This window comes from Myotis brandtii, unplaced genomic scaffold (assembly GCF_000412655.1).
Source record: "Myotis brandtii unplaced genomic scaffold, ASM41265v1 scaffold741, whole genome shotgun sequence".
In the NCBI taxonomy this organism is placed as follows: Eukaryota; Metazoa; Chordata; class Mammalia; order Chiroptera; family Vespertilionidae; genus Myotis; species Myotis brandtii.
The window spans coordinates 386,995-406,908 of record NW_005370950.1 but is presented as its reverse complement, the minus strand read 5'-3'; the positions used below and the strand labels follow the sequence as shown (position 1 = coordinate 406,908).

Below are 19,914 nucleotides of genomic sequence, written 5' to 3'. Positions count from 1 at the left end.
TTATTTGAGCCAAACGGGCAATTTCTGGGAAGCAAAATCTCAAGGGATTGAGAAAACGCTCTGAGAATGGCAGTTTTACAGCCTAGTTTATACACTAGAATCAAAGGAGGAGACTTAAGGAGGGTTACATGAAATCCATTGATGGTAGATTAAGGGGTCAGGAGAAAGAAAAGAAGGAAAATCTCTGAATTGGATAAAGAGTGAAATGGAGAGACTCAGACATCTTTTACATTGGTGGGTACAGGATAGTTAGCATTTACAACACATAGAGATGGTATGTAGGCAACAAGATAACAATGAAGGGTTCATAGTCTCTGCTCTGGTGTGCCCTGAGGGATCTGGATGAGATTACTCTGACATTCCAAGGGTATGTTATCTTAGATGCAAAAAGACAATATACAGGCTCACTTAGGGTAAAGATTGAACTATGTCAAAGAAGATATACAGGCCTAGAATGTGACTCCCCCTCAAACTGGTTTTAGTTAGGAATTTTTATGTTCAGACCATCCTATGTGGTTACTTTAGGTCTCTGAGTCTGTAAGGCCACCACGCAGGCCTCCCTTGAGCTTGTCAGGTTTATTATGTAGCCCTTTCTTTTGTCCACAACGTACAAAAGATACTGTTACTACATCACAGCAGACAGGGCTGGCTAGCACTTGTAGTCAGCTTAGTGTTAAAATGTAGGGCTCTGGGTGGGACTGACCTTCCCTCTAAGACAGTGGTTCTCAACCTTCCTAATGCCGTGACCCTTTAGTACAGTTCCTCATGTTGTGGTGACCCCCAACCATAAAATTATTTTCGTTGCTACTTCATAACTGTAATTTTGCTACTGTTATGAATCGTAATGCAAATATCTGATATGCAGGATGTATTTTCATTGTTACAAATTGAACATAATTAAAGCATAGTGATTAATCACAAAAACAATATGTAATTATATATGTGTTTTCTGATGGTCTTAGGCGACCCCTGTGAAAGGGTCGTTCAACCCCCAAAGGGGTCGCGACCCAAAGGTTGAGAACCGCTGCTCTAGGATGTGATGGCTCAAAGCCTGTGGGTTAATGCATTGTTGGTGGGAAAGGATGCCTCTCTGGGGATAGCTTACCCATCCCCCCACACACACTGGGTTTGGGAGAGTGAGAAGACTGGCTCTCTTATGCCAAGAGACAGCCCTCCTCCCTCTCTGCTTTCCCATTGTATCCAGGGGCTCTAGTTGGCAATGGAAGAGGCTCTCTTGCTTCCTGGACATTAAAATGCAGAGAATTAGGGCTGCCTGCTGGCAGAAGGCCAGAGAGGGCTGCAGGACAGCTAGTCCTCCTGCAGGCTTCATTCCCAGCAGATCGTCCTTTAGTTTCCTTTGCTTGGCTCTGGTGGATTTTAGAGGAGTCTGGGCTTTCATGTGCTGAGTTCTGGGAGGTGCTCTGGAAGCTTTTACTGGGGGCGGGGTGGTGAGAGGGGAGACTGGGATTCAGAATGCATGGATATGAGAGGCCCAGGGCTTGAAAATTCTTCAGAAGGCACTAAGGCCAGTCAGCAACCTGTGTTTGGCATTTTAGGGCTGGCCCCCTTGCAGTTTTAAGCAGAGATGGAGAACTCTGATGCCCAGTAAGGAGTAAGCACAGCCCTCTGCTCCCCTTTCAAAGGAGAAAGCAGGTAGCAGTGTGGCCTAAGGCATATGCTCAAGCAAGAAGTCAGGCTGTAGGGCTTTAGGGATTGCCACCACCGCCACTCTAGTAACACATGAAGCTTTGGTATTAGACCTGGGTTCAAGTTCTAGCTCCATTACCCACTAACTTTGTGACTTTAAATAAAACTGTGGCAGGTGCATGGGGATGCCTGGTAAATATGTCCCTTTCTTGTAAATCTAGAGGCTGGGCGGGCTGTACAGTGGAGATCAGGCCACTGGCCTTGCTAGTTTTATTCCAATTTTCTGAGGTAGCAGAATGACGTGAAGACATAATGTGTTGCTCCATACGGCCCTTAGGGGACAGGGGCCATGACAAGGCGGTGGGGCCTGGCTACTTGCCTGGCATTCCCAGGGGCGGAGGAACACGGGTTGAAAATATAGCACAGAAGGATCTTTCCAAACAATAGAAGCACTAAGCTTTATTTCTTTATTTCTTTTAAAAAACTAACATTTTTAAAGATTTCATTTACCTCAGGACCATGAAGAGCCACTTCCTGAGGTGGGTTGAAAGATGGGTGTCAGGCGTCCCACCCAGGGTAGGCTCTGTCATTAAGCTGAGAGAGCCTAGAGATAAGACAGCCCTGGGAGGCAGCCTGAACTACTGGCAAATCAGAAAGAGCTTGACTGTACTGGGGATTGGTTCCCAAAGAGTCAGCAGGAAGGTCAGCTGGTTCTGTCTTCAGCAGGCAGTTTAGCACCCTTCTAGAGAGGAGAGAGCAATAGTCTGGGGCTGGAGGGCTAGAGACTGAGGACCGAGCCAACAAAATTCCTTCCTTTTCAGTGACATGCTGTCCCTTTTATCAACAGCAAGAAACCTGAAATGTAGAGGAGTCATTAAAAAACCTCCTCTGGCTGCAACCAGAAGGTGTCTTGTAAGCCAGACTGGGGCAGAGATGAGTCCAATTTTAGGGAGCCTCTTCTTCAATAGGGGAGCAGCCGGAAAAGAAGCTGACATTGCTGGCCAGAGCTCGTTTCTTTTTCTTCCCTGGAGCTTTATTTTCTTGGGATTCTGTGGCTACATGTTTCAAGTCTGGGAGGCCAAGGGAGGAGGTGTCTGGAGCAGTCTTTAACAGAACCTGCTCCACTTCACACATCTCTTTCAGGATCTAGGAGGGAAAGAAACAGGTATGACTACATCTCAGGTGGGGGCAGAGGCTTAGCCCAGCTCAGCCCCCACAGATGCCCAGTACACTTCCAATAGTATGAGGTGTTCCGTAAGATTGCTCTGCAGGAAGCAGGAAGAAACAGACTCTATGCTCCATTCCCAGTTCCCAACAAGCACATTGGCCCTTTCTCCCCTTCCCCCACCACTGTCGGTCAGAGCTAAGGCAGAGATGGACCATAATACAGCTGGAAATGCCTGCCTTTTAGCCTACCTACCTTACTGTTTGGAGTGGCACAGACAGGGTTGAAGAAGCTTAATCCTGGGGTCACTTCTGTGGGATCCTCCAGTTTGAAGGAACCTTCGGAATCCTGGGTCCTCTCAACAGTTCCCAAGCTATCCTGGGAATCAAGCAGACAGGCTATTAGAAATTCAGTTCCCAGGGTTATAGAATCACTGTTCCCGTTCAACCAGAGAGACACCAGCTTGGAGGGCCTCATCAGTTTCTAAGCAAGTCTCAGGGAGACCCTGCTTGGGGTCATAGTGCTTGACGGCAGCTTCTGAAGGCGAAGGACTAGGTAGGATAGTGGCACAGGATGCATCATGAGGCGAGGTTTAAACAAGACTAAGCCTTGGTGATTTCTTTAACTTTCCCTTTTTCCAATCTGTAATATTCTTTTTAGTACCTCTACAGGGTGTTGTCTATATTATTTTTTTTCCAGAGAAGGAAACCGAGGCCAAGAGAAAGAAGTTACTTAGGCAGTGAGGTGACTTTGGGGTAGAGCTTTGATTAGAATTATAAGCTTCTGTTATGAAAAAAGAACTGGATTAAGAGTCAGGAAGCCTAGGGTCTAATCTTTTATTGGGGTGACATTGGTCAATAAGATTATATAGGTTTCAAGTATAAATTTCTATGGTACATGATCTGTATATTGCATTGTGTGCCCACCACCCAAAGTCAAATCTCCTTCTGTCACCATATATTTGACCCCCTTCACCCTTTACTACTCCCACCTCCTTCCCTCGGGTAACCAACATGTTGTCTGTTTCTATGAGTTTTTGTTTGTTTACTTTGTGTGTTTGTTTATTTGTTGCTTTCAGTTCTATATCCTACATGAGTGAAATCATATAGTACTTGACTTTTTGTCTGACTTATTTTACTTAGCCACAGGAATAGACTCCCAAGGTCCCTGAGACATCTGCAATTGTTAGCCTTACCTCTTTAATCCTCTAATAACTGCCTACCTTAGAAGTATCCTATATAATAAAAGCTTAATATGCTAAGTGTCTTGTTGATGCTAAGGCTACTCAACCACTCGCTATGACATGCACTGACTACCAGAGGGCAGACAGTTGACCAGTCGACAAGTCACTATGATGTGCACTGACCACCAGAGGGCAGACGCTCTGACTGGTAGGTTACACTGCTGCTAGGGTCTGGCTGATCAGGACTGAGCAAGATGGGCAGGACACGCCATGGAGCCCTTCTGTGGTCCCTCCTCTACTGGCCAACCTCCTGTGTCCCTCCCCAGCCCCAATCATGCACCCGTGGGGTCCCTCGGCCTGGCCTGCACCCTCTCACAATCTGGGACCCCTTGGGGGATGGCAGAGAGCAGGTTTTGGCCTGATGCTAGGGTCTGGCTGATCAGGACTGAGCAAGATGGGCAGGACACGCCATGGAGCCCTTCTGTGGTCCCTCCTCTACTGGCCAACCTCCTGTGTCCCTCCCCAGCCCCAATCATGCACCCGTGGGGTCCCTCGGCCTGGCCTGCACCCTCTCACAATCTGGGACCCCTTGGGGGATGGCAGAGAGCAGGTTTTGGCCTGATCCCACAGGCCAGGCCGAGGGACCCCACTGGTGCACGAATGCATGCACTGGGCCTCTATTTTTTTATAGAAAACCCAGGGCAAAACTGCTTACATGTAGATGTTCAAGAAATGCATGATGAATGATCATTACACTAAGCTTGCTAAAATTATTGCTTATCACATAGGGAGCTGTAGGAATGGGCTTTTGCCATGGGCACAGGTAGGCATAAGGCAAGTATGTGGACCTGACGTGCTTGGTGCTGCCTTTCTCAGAACACATTTTGTTTCCCTGAGATTTCTATTCCTGGAAGTAATATAAGGAGGACAGCTACAATTACCTTGGCTCACAACAGTGACCGTCAGAAAGACCAAGTTCCTGTGAGTCTTTTCCTAGAGAATAGCTGGTTCCCATGGAGAGGGGCTAGGTAACTAATGTCTCAAGATGTCAGAAGGATTAACTTCCTTCCTGGAAGCTGCCACCTCAGCATGTGGCCCTTACAGTTCCAGCTAAGATCCTGCATATCTATATGCCTGTAAATGCCTGCTTTCTTGTTCCTTGTTCCTGCCTCAGAAACTATAGAAACATTATAGTCAAGGTGGGGAATGGGGAACTCATACCTGGGAATCTTCTGGGAAGGGCTGTGGTTTCTGAAGGGGATGTGTGGACAGACTAGCAGTGAGCAAATAGGATTAAACGAACTGTGTCTTTTTCTGATTGCAGAGAAAAGAAGAGTAGAAGAGCTGTGCAGGAGATTCCAGATTTAATGAAGAAAAGGGCGGAAACTAGTGGGGAAAATAAGGGGCAATGGCACTGATCCTACCTTGTCTTGCTGACGGTTCCTACACTTTGTGGGGTCACAGCTGCAGTCCACGCCACAGTTCAACTTCTGTCTCCTGCACCCACACTGCTTATTCCCACACCATCCCTTGCAGGAACACTGCAAAAACAGATTTGTAGAAAGACTCATTACCGTCCAGCCGGTGTGGCTCAGTGGTTAAGCGTCAACCTATGAACCAGAAGGTCATGGTTCGATTCCCAGTCAGGGCACATGCCTGGGTTTCAGGCTCAATCTCCAATGAGGGGCATGCCGGAGGCAGCCGATCAATGATTCTCTCTCATCACTGATGTTTCTCTCTCTCTCTCTCCACAATCCTCTCTGAAATCAATAATATATATATTTTTTTAAAAAAGAAAGACTCATTACTGTCATCTGGAATGACATGGAATCAGTTTAACCCCACTTTTCACAGGGTAGGATGACTAGTTTAAAGGCCTTCCCTTCATTTGCAAACCTTTCTGAAAAGATGGAAAGTACCATCAACTTTACCAAGCTTCTATCTCCTCAGTCCTCTCTTGTTAATCCTCACTCGAAGATATTTTTTCCATTGATTTTTTTTTTTTTAGACAGAGTGGAAGGGAGGAAATGGGAGAGAGGGGGAAGGAGAGAGGAAGGAGGATAGGAAGAGATCAATGTGAGACACATCGACTGATTTCCTCTCACACGTGCCCTGACCAGGGCCGGGGATCGAACCAGCAACCCAGGTACCGTGCCCTTGACCAGGAATCGAACCCAAGACCCTTCAGTGCAGGGGCTGGCACTGTAACCACTGAGCAATACCAGCCAGGGCTCCTCAGTCCTCTCTTTAGTGAAACAAAGATCAATGTGAACCACCATAAGTTTACTAAGAACAAGTCAAGCCAGGCAAATCCATTTATTTGGGGATAGGATACTTGAAAGACAGATCAGAGGGCTATCATAACAATGCAGGGAAACTGAAAGAGACTCTCATGATCATTTTAAGGGCAAAGTGAAGAACTGTGAGCTAATTGGTAGTGGAGTTAGGTACAGTATATTTAAGGACTGAGCACAGTTGCTTGACATCTTTTGATCTACCTAACTGTACTTCATCCAACTCACTTTCTACAGTTTGTTCAGTGTCAGCCTGAGCTTTGTCCTCAGCACTTTAATAATTTAGCAGTTTAATGAATCACTGATGAATGAAATGGTATCATTTACATTTGTATAGCACTTTACAGTTTTTGGAGTACTTTCATATAATATACAAATACAAAAATCTCATAACCGGTCTACAAGGTAGGCATTTTAATCTGCTGTAACAACAACACAAAGCTGGAAGGATGATTAATATGGAAGATAACAGAATCACAATTCAAAAATATTTGGACAGTCTGAAATTATCGGCCCAAAGTAAAAGTTATAACAGGGGTCAATTTCAGTTTGACATTTAGGCTCCTCCCAAATCAGCCATCCTATATAATAAAAGCCCAATATGCAAATCGACTGAACAGTGGAATGACTGGTCACTATGCTGCGCACTGACTACCAGGGGGCAGACGCTCAATGCAGGAGCTGCCTCCTGGTGGTCAGTGGGCTCCCACAGGGGGAGTGCTCAGCCAGAAGAAGCCGGGCTCAGGGCTGACGAGTGCAGCGGTGGTGGCGGGAGCCTCTCCTGCCTCCACGGCAGCGCTAAGGATGTCTGACTGATGGCTGAGGCCCATGGGGACATCCCCTGAGGGCTCCTGGACTGTGAGAGGGTGCAGGCTGGGTAGAGGGTCCCCCCAAGTGCACAAATTTTGTGCACCAGGTCTCTAGTAAAAAAAAAAATATGGGAGGAAGATCTGGCTTAAAAGTAGTTTTTGTACAAAAGGCCTAAGGATTGGAGATGTCACGAAGTTCCTTGAGTGGAAAGTGTAAAATGGCTGTCAAAAAGCAATACAGTCAGACAGAAGTTTGGAATTCAGAAATCATGGGGAGCAACTGCTCCCAGACCCTGTTTGAAGTAGTCTATCCCATTAAACAAAATATAGGTGACCAGTGTTATAGAAAGTGATGTTATAAGAGAAATGGTGGGAGAAAGTAGGATAGTTTGGCTTGAAACAAACAAGTGGCAGACCTCAAAGAATGATGGATGAGTCAGAAGAGACCTCAGTGACCATGTAAAGTCTGATGTGATGTTTGAAGCACCTCTCTAATATCCCTGGTCTAATGATACCAATTTCTATTTATCCTGAGATGAAAACTGTTTCCTATAACGTTTGACCATAGGACACAATTCTGTCATCTGGAATGACATGGAATCAGTTTAACCCCACTTTCACAGCACAGTTGTTCAAACCCTGAGCATAATTTTCACTCTCAGTGCCCCTCTGTACAAATCCTCTCAAAGCTAAATATATCTAGCTCCTTCAATGATTCACCACATGACATGGTTTCCAAGAATCCTCGCCATCTTAACTATACACCAGTTTGTCCAAGTTAATCTTTAATTGTGACATCCAGAAATGAGCATAACTTTCTAGATGCGGTGTGATCATTATCAAGTAGATTGACACAGACACCTCCCAATATTCTTGTTAATGAGGCCTAAAATCACAGTAGCGTTTCCCCTCCCATCCTTGTCATGTCTTTGTGGATTCATACTGGGTTTACCATTAAATTCAAGCCCTTACATCTCTTTCATATGACAACCATCATCATTATTCTGTAGTTGTGAAGGTAAAATAAACCAAAATAATATCTTTTTTATTATGAGAGTAATATACATCATTTTATAAAATTTGAAAATCAAAAACCATGATTTTAATATTTAATACTTGTATATAGTATTTCATTATGTGGAAATGTCGATTTATTAAACCAGACTCCTACATTAGATATTAAGATGGCATTAAAAGAAATTGTTTGTTATTATAAATCATGTTACAGCAAACATCCTGATACATAAATATAACCAAAATGTTACCATGATAGACAAAGGCCCTCTGTAATGTGGTCCTGACTACCCCTCTGAATGGCCCTTGTACTACTCTCTCCCACTTTTCAATACACTCTAGCCACACTGGCCTTCTCAGCTGCTCCTTCATAAACCAAGTTTATCCTGCCCCAAGATCTTTGCATTTGCTGTTTCCTTTTCCTAAAATGTTCTTCCTCTGATTCCTTTCCTGACTTGCTCCTTCACTTTGTTCAGCTCTCAGCTTAAATATCTCTTCCTCAGAGACCTCTCCCAAGCCCTCTTCTGAAGTACTTTTTTCCTATCCTATCTGTGACTTTGCTATATTTTCTTCTTATCTCTTATCATCTAAAATGATTTTGTTTTTCTGGTTACTGTGTCTCTCTCTCTGTAGGGAGCGGCTATAGGTTTAAGCCTCGGACTGACCTGTTGGCAAAGCCACAAACAAGTCCCAGCTTAGAGGGCACAGTCTCCTTAGCATAATTATGCTTGACCTTATGACACTCCCTAGATCTTATCTGGGAAGCTATTGGGCTGAGGGAGATGTAGCAAGTGCTGCCAAAACAAGTGAAACTCACAAGAACATTGTAACTATGGTGACCGCTCCCTTGTTTACCTCTGGCTATAAAATAAAGGCTCAGCTTGCCTCTGGATCTCTCTCTGTGGCCTCAGCCAGGCCCAGGAAGATCCACTTAGACCCAGCTTAATCTCTTTGTCTGTCATTTCTTCATCCTTCACCACCCTCCCTCAGGCTTGCAAACCCTTGGCTGAGCTGGCTCGGCACATCTCTCTCCACAAGAATGTCTTTCTTCAGTTTCATGAGGCCAAGGATCTTACCTGTCTCATATGCCGTATCCTCAACACCTAGAAACAGTGCCTGATACTTACATGCTCAAAAGATCTGTTGAGTAAATAAATCTTTTTTTACACACCAATAACTATTTTTTTAGTATAAATTCCTATGTGTATAATTACTGGGCCAAAAGATAGGAACATTTTTAAAGCTTTGGATACATATTTTCAAGTTGCCTTACAGAAAGCTATACCAAATTTACATTCCTAATAGCAATAGACAGGAATGCCCATCTTAGTCATACTTGCCAACATTGGGCATTCAAATAAAATAAAAAAATCTTTGCGTCTTTGAATAAGATAGGACAAAAGACAGAATTCTATAACATGTCCTAGACATATCTCACCAGGATGACACTGATTAATTGGTTGCTATAGGCTGGGTATGGTCCTCTGGCCATTTACAAATTCATCAAAAAACACTCTAGTACCCTGCCCACGTGTCTCTATTTTATGCAAAGGCTTAATAGTATGAGAATATTATCTGAAAGGCTGTCATAAATAAGAACAATTAGACTTTTATATAGCCAAGACCTGGTGGGATGATTTACAAGGAACAACTTTCTAACAGTTATGGAATACAATGGGCTGCCCTGTGAGATTCACCACTATCAGAAGTTTTCAAGCAAGCAGAGGCTAGAAATACATCTGGCAGTGTTGTTAATAGAACAGGCATGACAAACGTGACAGATATATTCACATGAATGCCATATGTACTAGCTACAACTTCATCTTATTCTTTCTCACACCAGGACAAGATCAGAATGTGAGAGGGAGCATGACCTTGCCACAGACATAACCTCAATTATATAGGTATGTGGTGTGTGTATGTGTACACATGTGTGTATCACAACTGTTGGCAACCCACCCAGCATGTCCCAACACCACAGTTGAGAATCACTATAATAGAGGGACTCTTTATATAGAGTGGGAAGTAGAGCTGAAAGGAACCTGTGGGGTTCCTTTAAGCCAGTAGTTTTCAACCCCAATTGTACATATGAAATCTCTGGGGGAGTTTTCAGAAAGGCCAGGTTCTACCTCAGACCAACTAAATCAGAATATCAGGGGGTGGGGTCCCCAGCTCCCATGTTTAAAAGCTCCTTTGGGGATCCTAATGTGCAGCCAGGCTTGAGAACCACTGCTTTAGAGTCTATAATTCTTCTAGCACTGATTTCAGCGTTGTATTGTATCTCAGAATGGTAAGATCTGATAAAAATTTTAACATAACGAATGTTAGGCTAGGAATTAGGAAACTTGGGCTCTCATCCTATCCTATATAATAAAAGTCTAATATGCAAATTGTCCCCTTGGGTGGTCGTTTGACTGGGAGTTCAACCGCTCGCTATAACGTGCGCTGACCACCAGGGGGCGGCACGGAACATGGCGGGTGTCGGTGACATGGCACTGGCAGCGGGCTGCAGTGGAGGCACAGCCAGCGCTGATGGGCCCCAACGAAAGCGGGACTGTGATGAGATGGTGGAGCAGATTAGTGGGTGGTGCCAGGCCAAGGCGGGTGCAAGCGGGGACCTGATCGCTCTGCTGGTTGCCCTGCAGATGGTGACCAGCGGCAGCTGTGGGGGTTGGGGCTGCCACGAGCTGAGGCTGCGAGGCTGGGGGCGTGAGCTGGGGCCCGATCTCCACAGGCCCCCCCAAGGGACCCCACCTGTGCACGAATTTGTGAACCAGGCTTCTAGTATTTAATACTTGGCATGACTTTGGACAAGTCACTTCATCCAAGTTCATCTCCATTCTTTCATTTCTAAGATGGAGACAAAAATACCTGCTTCCTATTTTCTGCCAAAGTATTAGTAAAATGCTTACTATGCTTTAATAACAATACCTGCATATTCTGTCACAAGGTGCTTTTGCATACATTCCGTCTTTTAACTTCTGAGATTACCATACAACACCATATAAAGGTAGATTTATTAAAACCCATTTATTAAAAACAATAACAACTTTGTTATTCTGACTCAGGATATTAGTGCTGGAAAGGGACATTATACACCTCTTCTAATATAATCCCTTCATTACATAGATGAAGAATCTGAGGCCTAGGGAGATTAAGTGACTTGCTTAAGGTCATCTAACTCACCAGTGGCAAACTCAAGACTAGAACCCGTGTCTATCTGGCTCCTAAGCTATTACTTTTTAAAACTATAGCACATGGCCTATCCCTCAGCATGTTCTTAGTACACACAGGAAACATGGCTGAGTGAGGAAGCTAACTTTTTCAGCAGTAGCTTTGGAGAAATCATCATTTTGGTGCCTTGCTGCAGTCTCCCTTTCAGTAACCTAGTGATAATACCAGCCTGCTTCAGCTGGGTTGGAACAATAGTAATCAGGATGGCCTTCATGCAAAGCCTCAAGGTCTACGTATAGTGTCTGCCTATGAGCAGTCTGATCAAAGAGCAGTCATACCATCCATGTACTTTGAGGTCACACAAAGGGAGAAACTAGATTGTATGCCAGCTTGCTCCCCTTAATGCCCAGATATAGTCTCTTCTTGAGTTTTAAAATCAGGGGGAAAGCCTAAAAAATAATCATCTCTCACTGTTTTAGGCACAGGATTTGTCATTGATAGCAATACTATTTACTTGAAATATTTGTTATATATTTCTTTTTTAGGCTTAGAGCAACAGTGCTATAACATATAGTAAGTTTTCCTTGAGGAAACTATACCTGCATTTGCTTCTCATTTGGAAACTCCCTCACCTGTTTTAGGCCTTCTACCATGTATTTCTTGTGTGTATTTTTCAACTCTGCTTCCTGTTACTTAGCTGACCTTTAAATCTGTACTCAGCTCATGTGCTCCACTTCAACCACAGTAGAGTCCATAAATGTTTGTTAAGTAAATGAAAGTCAGACATGTTCTGTCCCATTTCCTCTAAGTGTCTCAACCCTCTGTCTCTCTACTACCAAATCTTTGCAATATGCTATTCATTGGGCCAGAAATGGTCTCCCAGTTGCCCCCAATATATATTTCCCTTTCTGTCTTATAATGCAGCAATAGTCATCTCTTTCCTGGCATCTTCCTAAACTCTATCTACTTGGTTTGGTTTTATAGTCAGTCACCCTTAAAAACCCCTCAGTGCATTTCTCTGAGATGAAGATGCTGAGGTTCTATGGTGTGCTTCTATTTCTTTGCCTTGTTTTCCTATCTATACTAATAAAAGGGTAATATGCTAATTAGACTGGACATCTTCCAGATGTCTTTCCAGACAAAGCCATGGTGGCGGGGGCTGAGGCAGAGGTGGTTAGGGGCAATCAGGCCGGCAGGGGAGGGCAGTTAGGGGCGATCAGGCCGGCAGGCAGAGGCAGTTAGGGGTGATCAGGTAGGCAGGCAGGCGAGCAGTTAGGAGCCAGCAGTCCCGGATTGCGAGAGGGTGCAGGCTGGGCTGAGGGACCCACCCTGCCCCCTGCACGATTTTTGTGCACTGGTCCTCTAGTTAGATTATAAGCTCTCTGAGGTTGCCCAATACATTGCATTTTTGACTCTTTTCAAATGACCAAATGCCAGCATGACTATATATTCCTCATGACTTGCTTCTCTCTGATGTTGTGGCTTCAGAAGGCTCAGTTTCCTGTGTGGTTCACGATGAGCTAATTAAATCAAGTAACTTTCTAGGAAGCCAGCTAGGGTAGTTTGTGAACTTCTCTTAGGCAGAATGTGACTGCAGGGCACAGTTGCAGTAGCAGTAAACTGTAGTGCCCGGGAAGTTAATGTTTTAACATAAATCATCTACATTTGATAATTATGTAAGCCTGTCATCATGTAAATAAATAAAACATGCCTCAAAGTCAGACTATTCCTAACTAGCCTTAACTAGTGTGTTTGATCTGAACTCTTAGCCTTTTCTATAATTCTCATTACCCCTTAGCCTAGTGAGCAAAATCACTCTCTTAGGCACTCAGCTTCTGGTCTATAATTTTACTGATATGACCATGATGTGATAGAAACAAACTGGACTTGGAGTCAGAATATTCTATTTCAAGCCCTATCACTTCTATAACCTTAGGCAAGGTCATTTCCCTCCTGTGGGCCTTAGATCCATCTGTAAAACAAATAATAAATATCTCATTGAATTTTTGGTGACAATTGAAAAGAAATAACATATATGAAGAAGCTTTATAAACTGTAAAGTGCTATAAAAATGTGAAGGATTATGATCACATTGGAACCAGCCTGAAGAAATGGTATAGAACACTACTACCTTTCAGACTGGTAAGAGCCCACAGACATGAAAAGAACCACCTGCACACTCAGGCAGCTCCTTCTGCTGGCCCCAGGTTCCATACAGAGCTGGCCTGATGAGCACCCCTCGGTGGAGCCAATGCCTCTGAATGGGATCCAGGGGTCAGGTGCAGGTATGGGGCGGGTACATTCCCACTGGCAGCGAAGACAGACTAGAACCCCTGACAGAGATGAGAGCTTCCTCCTACCACTTGGATGTTCTTCTTGGGTATCTTAAATAATTTTGTTGGCTTCCATTCCTCATCATCCCCATCGTCAATATCACCATCCTCAGGCTCATTCACAGAATGCTCTGAATAATATTTTAGATCATCGATGTCCATGCTTTGCTCCAGGAACTTTTCTTTAAAATGGGAAGGTCTTGGCTAAGAACAAAGGTTTGGAATAGTTATTTAATTAAAAAAAACAACACATGTGGATCATATCTTCACAGTAGCTGTTGCCAGCTATCTTCCCAGAGCAGAGATTTCAGACTCCCTCAAATATACTCCACTTGGCTTTACCAATCAGAAGAAATTCTGCTTCTCCCTTTGGCCTTGCAGAGTCTTTGAAGAGACAGAAACTGCAGGGAGAGGTTGAGTAATCTGAGGAGGGAGGGACTCATGATCTGGTAAGTACCTAGGGATGGACAGCTGAGTTCTGCTCTTTTACTTTGCTCCTCCTCTTCAGCTGTGTTACATGTCTGTACATGGCCAAGAGTCCATCTTCCATGGAGGGAGAAGGCCTATTTCCCTCAAGACTGTCCTAGAGTTTTATCTGCGAGTCCAAAGAAAATCGAGATGCTGGAATTTGGATATTTAACCTCGCAACCTCTTCTAAAAAGCGATTTTAGTGTACTCACTCCAAACCTTGGCTATGGGAAGGTATCATAGGCACTGAGCAGTTTACCTTAGGTGGGATATATTCAAAAGAAGAGTCTGGAGAGAGAAGGGTATCCTTAGGAAGATGAGGTTTCTGTTTGCTGGCTACTTGGAGGAGAGTCAGTTTCTATTTGAAAAGAAGAGAAAACGTGTATATTGCAGGGCAGCTTCTGAGAGTGTTCATGGCTCAAACATAAAGATTTCTAAGCTAGCTCAATTTGAAAGCATATTAAAGTGAGGCAAGGGTAATAGTAAAGTAGGTTGAAGGACTTCCACTTTACTACAAGATCAGGATTCAATTCAGAAAAGAGCAAATTAAAAAATGTGTTTATATAATTTGAAATGCACATGACTATGTCAAATGGAAACTCGATGTCGACCTCCTAAAATACAGCCAAGTCATCATATTCAGGCTTTTACTCCCAAGGGTTGGCCTCAGTTGCAACAGGGTCTCCCCGGGCTTGTTCAGTGGGTGGGAGGCTGTATTACCTGCTTTATGATTTCATTCTCTCGGAGAAGCTGCTTATTTTGAGCATACACTTCTTGCATCTTCTCAAGTTCTTCTTCCTATTTCCAGAGAGTACAGAGATCGGTGGGATTATTTTGGGCACTACATGTGGGGCACCAAACAACTCACAGAGATGAAAACATACTGCTGCCAAGTTGCTGGCAGTAGATGGATTTTGCACAGCAAGCACTGGCACCCAGAAAAATGCCCGATTGCCACGTTCCTAGGTGTCCTGAATGCAACTCTATTCCAACATCCCAAGCAGCCCTGACAGCCATCACAGAAACTATGGACTCTGCCCTACATGCCTTCTTATTCTTTTCCATTCTCCACCCTCTCATTCCTCATTCACATCAGGAAGCTGATTAAGAAACCTATGCAGACAACTGTTTCTCTGAAGTCAGAGATGCTTTTGATCACCCTTCTCAACACAGACTAGGCAGTTTATTTGCTACTCTAATAATAAGCCTGATTAAACTTCCTGGCATTTAAGACAACCAGATTCATGCATACGACCTTAACTATACTTTGGTTATATCTTCGATGGGAGGTACCAAGGAAACCCTAGAGACTGGTGGATCAGGAAAAAGATTCTAAGTTGGATAAAATAGTGCTCTGACATGCTAGTAAGGGTGTGGTGTTCCCAGCCTCTGGAAGAAATTTAGACCCTAGGCATTTTATAAATATGTCAAGTCTCAGCTCAGAAGAACAGGCTCAGGAAGAGACAGCTCAATGTCCCTAGGAGTCTACTGGATGTTTTAATTTTCTCAACTATTTAGAGCTCATGTTGAGGCAAAGAATCAGGAGGCCTCAGAGTCTGGTATTGAGTATGCACCGTCATTTCTGTACCAAAAAGGAGGTTATTCTATGTGTGGCTACATTCTAAATACCTTAAATTGATCAACTAGGGCCAAAAAGCAGTAGAGGCTGCCATTATCAACCCTGTTTAACACCTAATTGCTCTCTGCTGTAAGTACAATGGTCTAAATCAGATAATTCTGTCAGGCCCTCGGAACCCATCTCTGGAAACCTTTGCCTCATTATACCTGACACTTCAGTGTGCTCCGCAGCTGTTGTTTCTTTTCACTGACTGACACTTCTGGCTGCTTCTCTGCCATCTGGCTTTGCTGCAACTGGCTGAGAAGGTACAACACCTAGAGAAAGATACAACCCAATGTGACCAAATAAAAATAAGACAAAAAAGGAAATCGGGCTCAGTCCAAGCAGTGATCAGATTGACTCCTCTGTGATTTAGCGGAACTGTTCTCTCTCTCTCTTTTTAAATCTTCACCTGAGGATATGTTTTTACTGATTTTTAGAGAGAGGAAGGAATGGGGGGAGAAACAACATGTGATCAGTTGCCTCCCAGACGTGCCCCAACGGGGGATGGAACTTGAAACCTAGTTATATGCCATGACCGGGAATCAAACCCACAACCAACTGAGCCACCTGGCTGGGGCTAAACTGTTCTCTTTTGCTCTCATGGCTTGAAGTAGTAAGGAGCAAGCACAATTGCATAGTTCACCAGGCATGTTAATCTTAATACCAAAATGGAGGCTAAGATCTCTTGTCACTGGTATGTGTAAACTTAGACAAGTCATTCATTTCTCTTCGTTTCAGGTTTCTTATCTGCAAAATTTGGAAAAGACTATATGGTCTTTTTTTATTGCTCAGAAAACTTTTTATAAAAGCAGCTTTCTAGCTTTTAAGGTTGTTTCCAGTGTTAGATTTATAAACCCAGATTTGTTTGGTGAATGAAAATCTGAAAGCGCTCATCTCTCAGAGCTGGTATATTTAAGGAGCAAATGACTGGAATCCTAGGTCAACCGGGATTTGGTACCTGAAGACTTTGGAGAGTAGCTGGAGAACCATTTCTTATTTTGTGAATAACCTTAACTGCTTTAAATTTTGTTTCCTATAAATGTGTAGCCCAAACTTCATTTGTTCCAGCATTGGGGTGCTCTCTTGATCATCTGAGTATCCCAAATATCCAATTCTATTTTTTAGAGGCAAACCTTGAGTAAAGCCTGACCCCTTTGGCATAGCTTATAAGGCCTCTATGACTTTAATTCTGCTTAGGTGTATAATACAGGCTATTCAGATGCCAGTTCTTCCATTTACTGTGTGACCTTGAGCATGTTAACTGTTGGAACACAAGGCCTGGGCGAGGTCCTGGCGGGGAGGGTGGCACACAGGAGCTCAGGGGCAGGGGGCATCAGGGAACCTGCCTCAGAGTTGTTGAACTAGGACGGAACATAAACAGACCCCTCCCCGCACTGCCCAAACTAGGTGCTCCAGCTACATGGTCTTTTGAAGGAAACATCATACCCCCACTATCTTTTAAAACTAACAACAGAAAGCAATGATGGTTTATTCCTCAGTATAGCTTCTCGGCTTGCTAGTTTACCTTCTCTTGGTGCTGTTGCTCCATTCTGAACAGCTCTGCCTGTAACTCTGTCTCTTTTTCAGCAATATGATTTCGTTCCTCAAACAGCATCTTCTGCATGTCAGCACAGCTGGCCTTGTTCTGTTTCAGATTGCTTTCAAGCTTGCTGACCTGTATCTTGGAGGAGACCAGCTGGAAAAGTTAAAAGAAGAACATTTTCTTTGAAGAATGGCCACCTTTCCCCATTCATTAGGCAGACAAATGTCTGCTTTCTTGAAATGGGCTAAGAAAAGTTCCTCCATGTCCAAGTCCATTCTTATGTTTTCATGACATATGGATTCTACCATTGAACAGTAACAACACTACTCAGGCCAAGAGCCAATATTTCTGTTGAGGTAGATCACTTAAAGTTAGAAGTCATCACTAAGGTCATTCAATCTCTTGCTCTGCCTCGCCAAGAATAAACCCAACATGAACAGTAGCTGACAACTCCATATGTAAGAAGTTCTTCCTTAATTTTAAAGTGAAAATCAAAAGACACACCCTTACGGCCAATTACGTCCCATCTCAGAATGTCTGTGTTCACATGCTGAAACTCGTAGACACGTTAGCTGAGACTGTAGATCTGGCTCTTCAGGCTAGATTGATATCTTATGCTGGCCTAGTTATATATTCTCTATTAGCTCGGATGGTGAACATCATAAACACCAGTGCTCGTAAGACTAATGAGAATTTCTTTAGTAAGATAAATCTGCTACCCCAACACAAAATGTAAAAGCATTGCTCAAACTTGCAGAATCGGAGGAGTTTGTAAGCTTGTCTTAAGAGAAAATGCCTTAATCACCAGAGGTGACCAACTTTAATTCCTCTTGTGACAATGTAAGATGATAGACTATTTTAAGGTCAGTGAAGATGCATTTTCTTTAAGATAAATCTCTGTATGCCAGTGATTAATTTGTCTGTCCTAGATTGTATCTTAAACTTTTTTTTTATTGTTGTTAATCCTCACCCCAAAATATTTTTCCATTGATCTTTTTTAGAGAGAGTGGGAGAGTGAGAGAGAAACATTGATGTGAGAGAAACACATCAATTGGTTGCTTACTGCACCGTGCCCTGACCAGGGCCTGGGCCGGGGAGGAGCCTGCAACCAAGGTATGTGCCCTTGACCAGAATCAAACCTGGGACCCTTTGGTCCACAGGCTGACACTCTATCCACTGAACCAAACTGGCTAGGGCTTAAACTTTTTAAATATGGGTGTTTTAAAAAGTACTATAGTATAATAGTTTAAGTAGTGGCCTATTATGGCATCCTGATCTTTTCCTAATAATAAGAGCAAACATTTATTGAGCATTTGCTCATACCAGCTTTTACCCATAAAACTATTTCTCTAATGTTAGTGTTATTGCGGTTTTTATCATGAAAAGTGGCAATGACACAATGACAGTATTCCAGGCTAACATCTTATTTCAATCTACCAAGCCAGATCCCTAATTGCTGGTAGGAAGAGTAATATTTACTTCTCCAATTAAATATTTCATTGCACACTTGGCTTCCAGAATGGTAGCAATATTCTCCCAGCGATGTTTTGGCCTGTCTTCACTTTCTGCATCCAGTAGCTTCTGCTGAAGGTCAGCAATCTGAGCACTCCTGCAAGGAAAGAAACAGTGAGCCTTATTACCTGTAGTCTCAACACCCAGGACAGGGGAAGAGTTCTGAGGAGAAACTTCAAATAGTTTTATGGAAGGAGGTACCAGTTAAATATCATTTAAATAATGACTTAGTCATCTGGTTAGGATGTATGCTCAGCATCTGTGGGATATACAGTAGCTCAAATCCTGTTACAAAGAGACTCCAAAGACCATCCAAATGGTTTCATTTTATTAAATACTGGTTTAAATAAATGGATCATATATGGGACTTGGAAAGATTTGTTTTAGTAAGGCTTGTTAGTAGTGCATTGACTGTAATGTGACTTGTCTCAAGGCCACATAAGCTCAATTGTGATATGGTGGCTCACCTATACAAGAAGATTCAGGTTGGAGACTGGAAGGAAAAAAAAACGCCTCAAAATAACAAACACGTGGATGCCTTTTGCTGGCATTGAATACCAAATTGATACCTATGGTTGGTGTTGTGAGAGGTTATCTTGAAGTGTTTGCCACAAGACTGAGAAGTTTCTGAGAAGACAAGATACCCTGCCTGATCCTGGTTATAGCTTCCAGATACTTTCTGATCGAGTATGGTCTGAGACCAAGATTGACACGATATTTTCGTTTCATTAATAGCTTCCTTCTTAAATTTGCTATGTGACCAGTGAGAGGGAGCACACCAGCACATGCATAACATGCAGTGCTATGTAAGGTACTATAAAGAAGATGGGACCCTAACTGGTTTGGCTCAGTATATAGAGCATTGGCCCATGGACTGAAGGGTCCCAGGTTCGATTCTGGTCAAAGGCATATACCTGGGCTGCAGGCTCGATCCCCAGTAGGGGGCATGCAGGAGGCAGCTGATCAATGTTTCTCTCTCATCAATATTTCTTTTTTTATATATATATTTTATTGATTTTCCACAGAGAGGAAGGGAGAGAGACAGAGAGTTAGAAACATCGATGAGAAAGAAACATCGATCAGCCGCCTCCTGCACATCCCCCACCGGGGATGTGCCCGCAACTCAGGTACATGCCCTTGACCGGAATCGA

General features: G+C 43.5%; 1 protein-coding gene across 1 annotated transcript in view; it reads right to left on the bottom strand.

The window, feature by feature from the left end:
• Positions 1 to 2,153: 2,153 nt before the first annotated feature.
• LOC102240208 (chromosome-associated kinesin KIF4A) overlaps positions 2,154 to 19,914 on the bottom strand; it is a 99,141-nt gene continuing 81,380 nt past the window's right edge. Inside the window, exons 17-25 of the mRNA XM_014530502.1 lie at positions 18,731 to 18,860; positions 17,234 to 17,404; positions 15,873 to 15,980; positions 14,808 to 14,885; positions 14,347 to 14,445; positions 13,647 to 13,823; positions 5,420 to 5,536; positions 3,068 to 3,190; positions 2,154 to 2,793 (exon numbers count right to left, since the gene is read on the bottom strand). Coding sequence (XP_014385988.1) covers positions 2,593 to 2,793; positions 3,068 to 3,190; positions 5,420 to 5,536; positions 13,647 to 13,823; positions 14,347 to 14,445; positions 14,808 to 14,885; positions 15,873 to 15,980; positions 17,234 to 17,404; positions 18,731 to 18,860 — 1,204 coding nt within the window. The 3' untranslated portion in view covers positions 2,154 to 2,592. The remainder of the gene's footprint in view (positions 2,794 to 3,067; positions 3,191 to 5,419; positions 5,537 to 13,646; positions 13,824 to 14,346; positions 14,446 to 14,807; positions 14,886 to 15,872; positions 15,981 to 17,233; positions 17,405 to 18,730; positions 18,861 to 19,914) is intronic.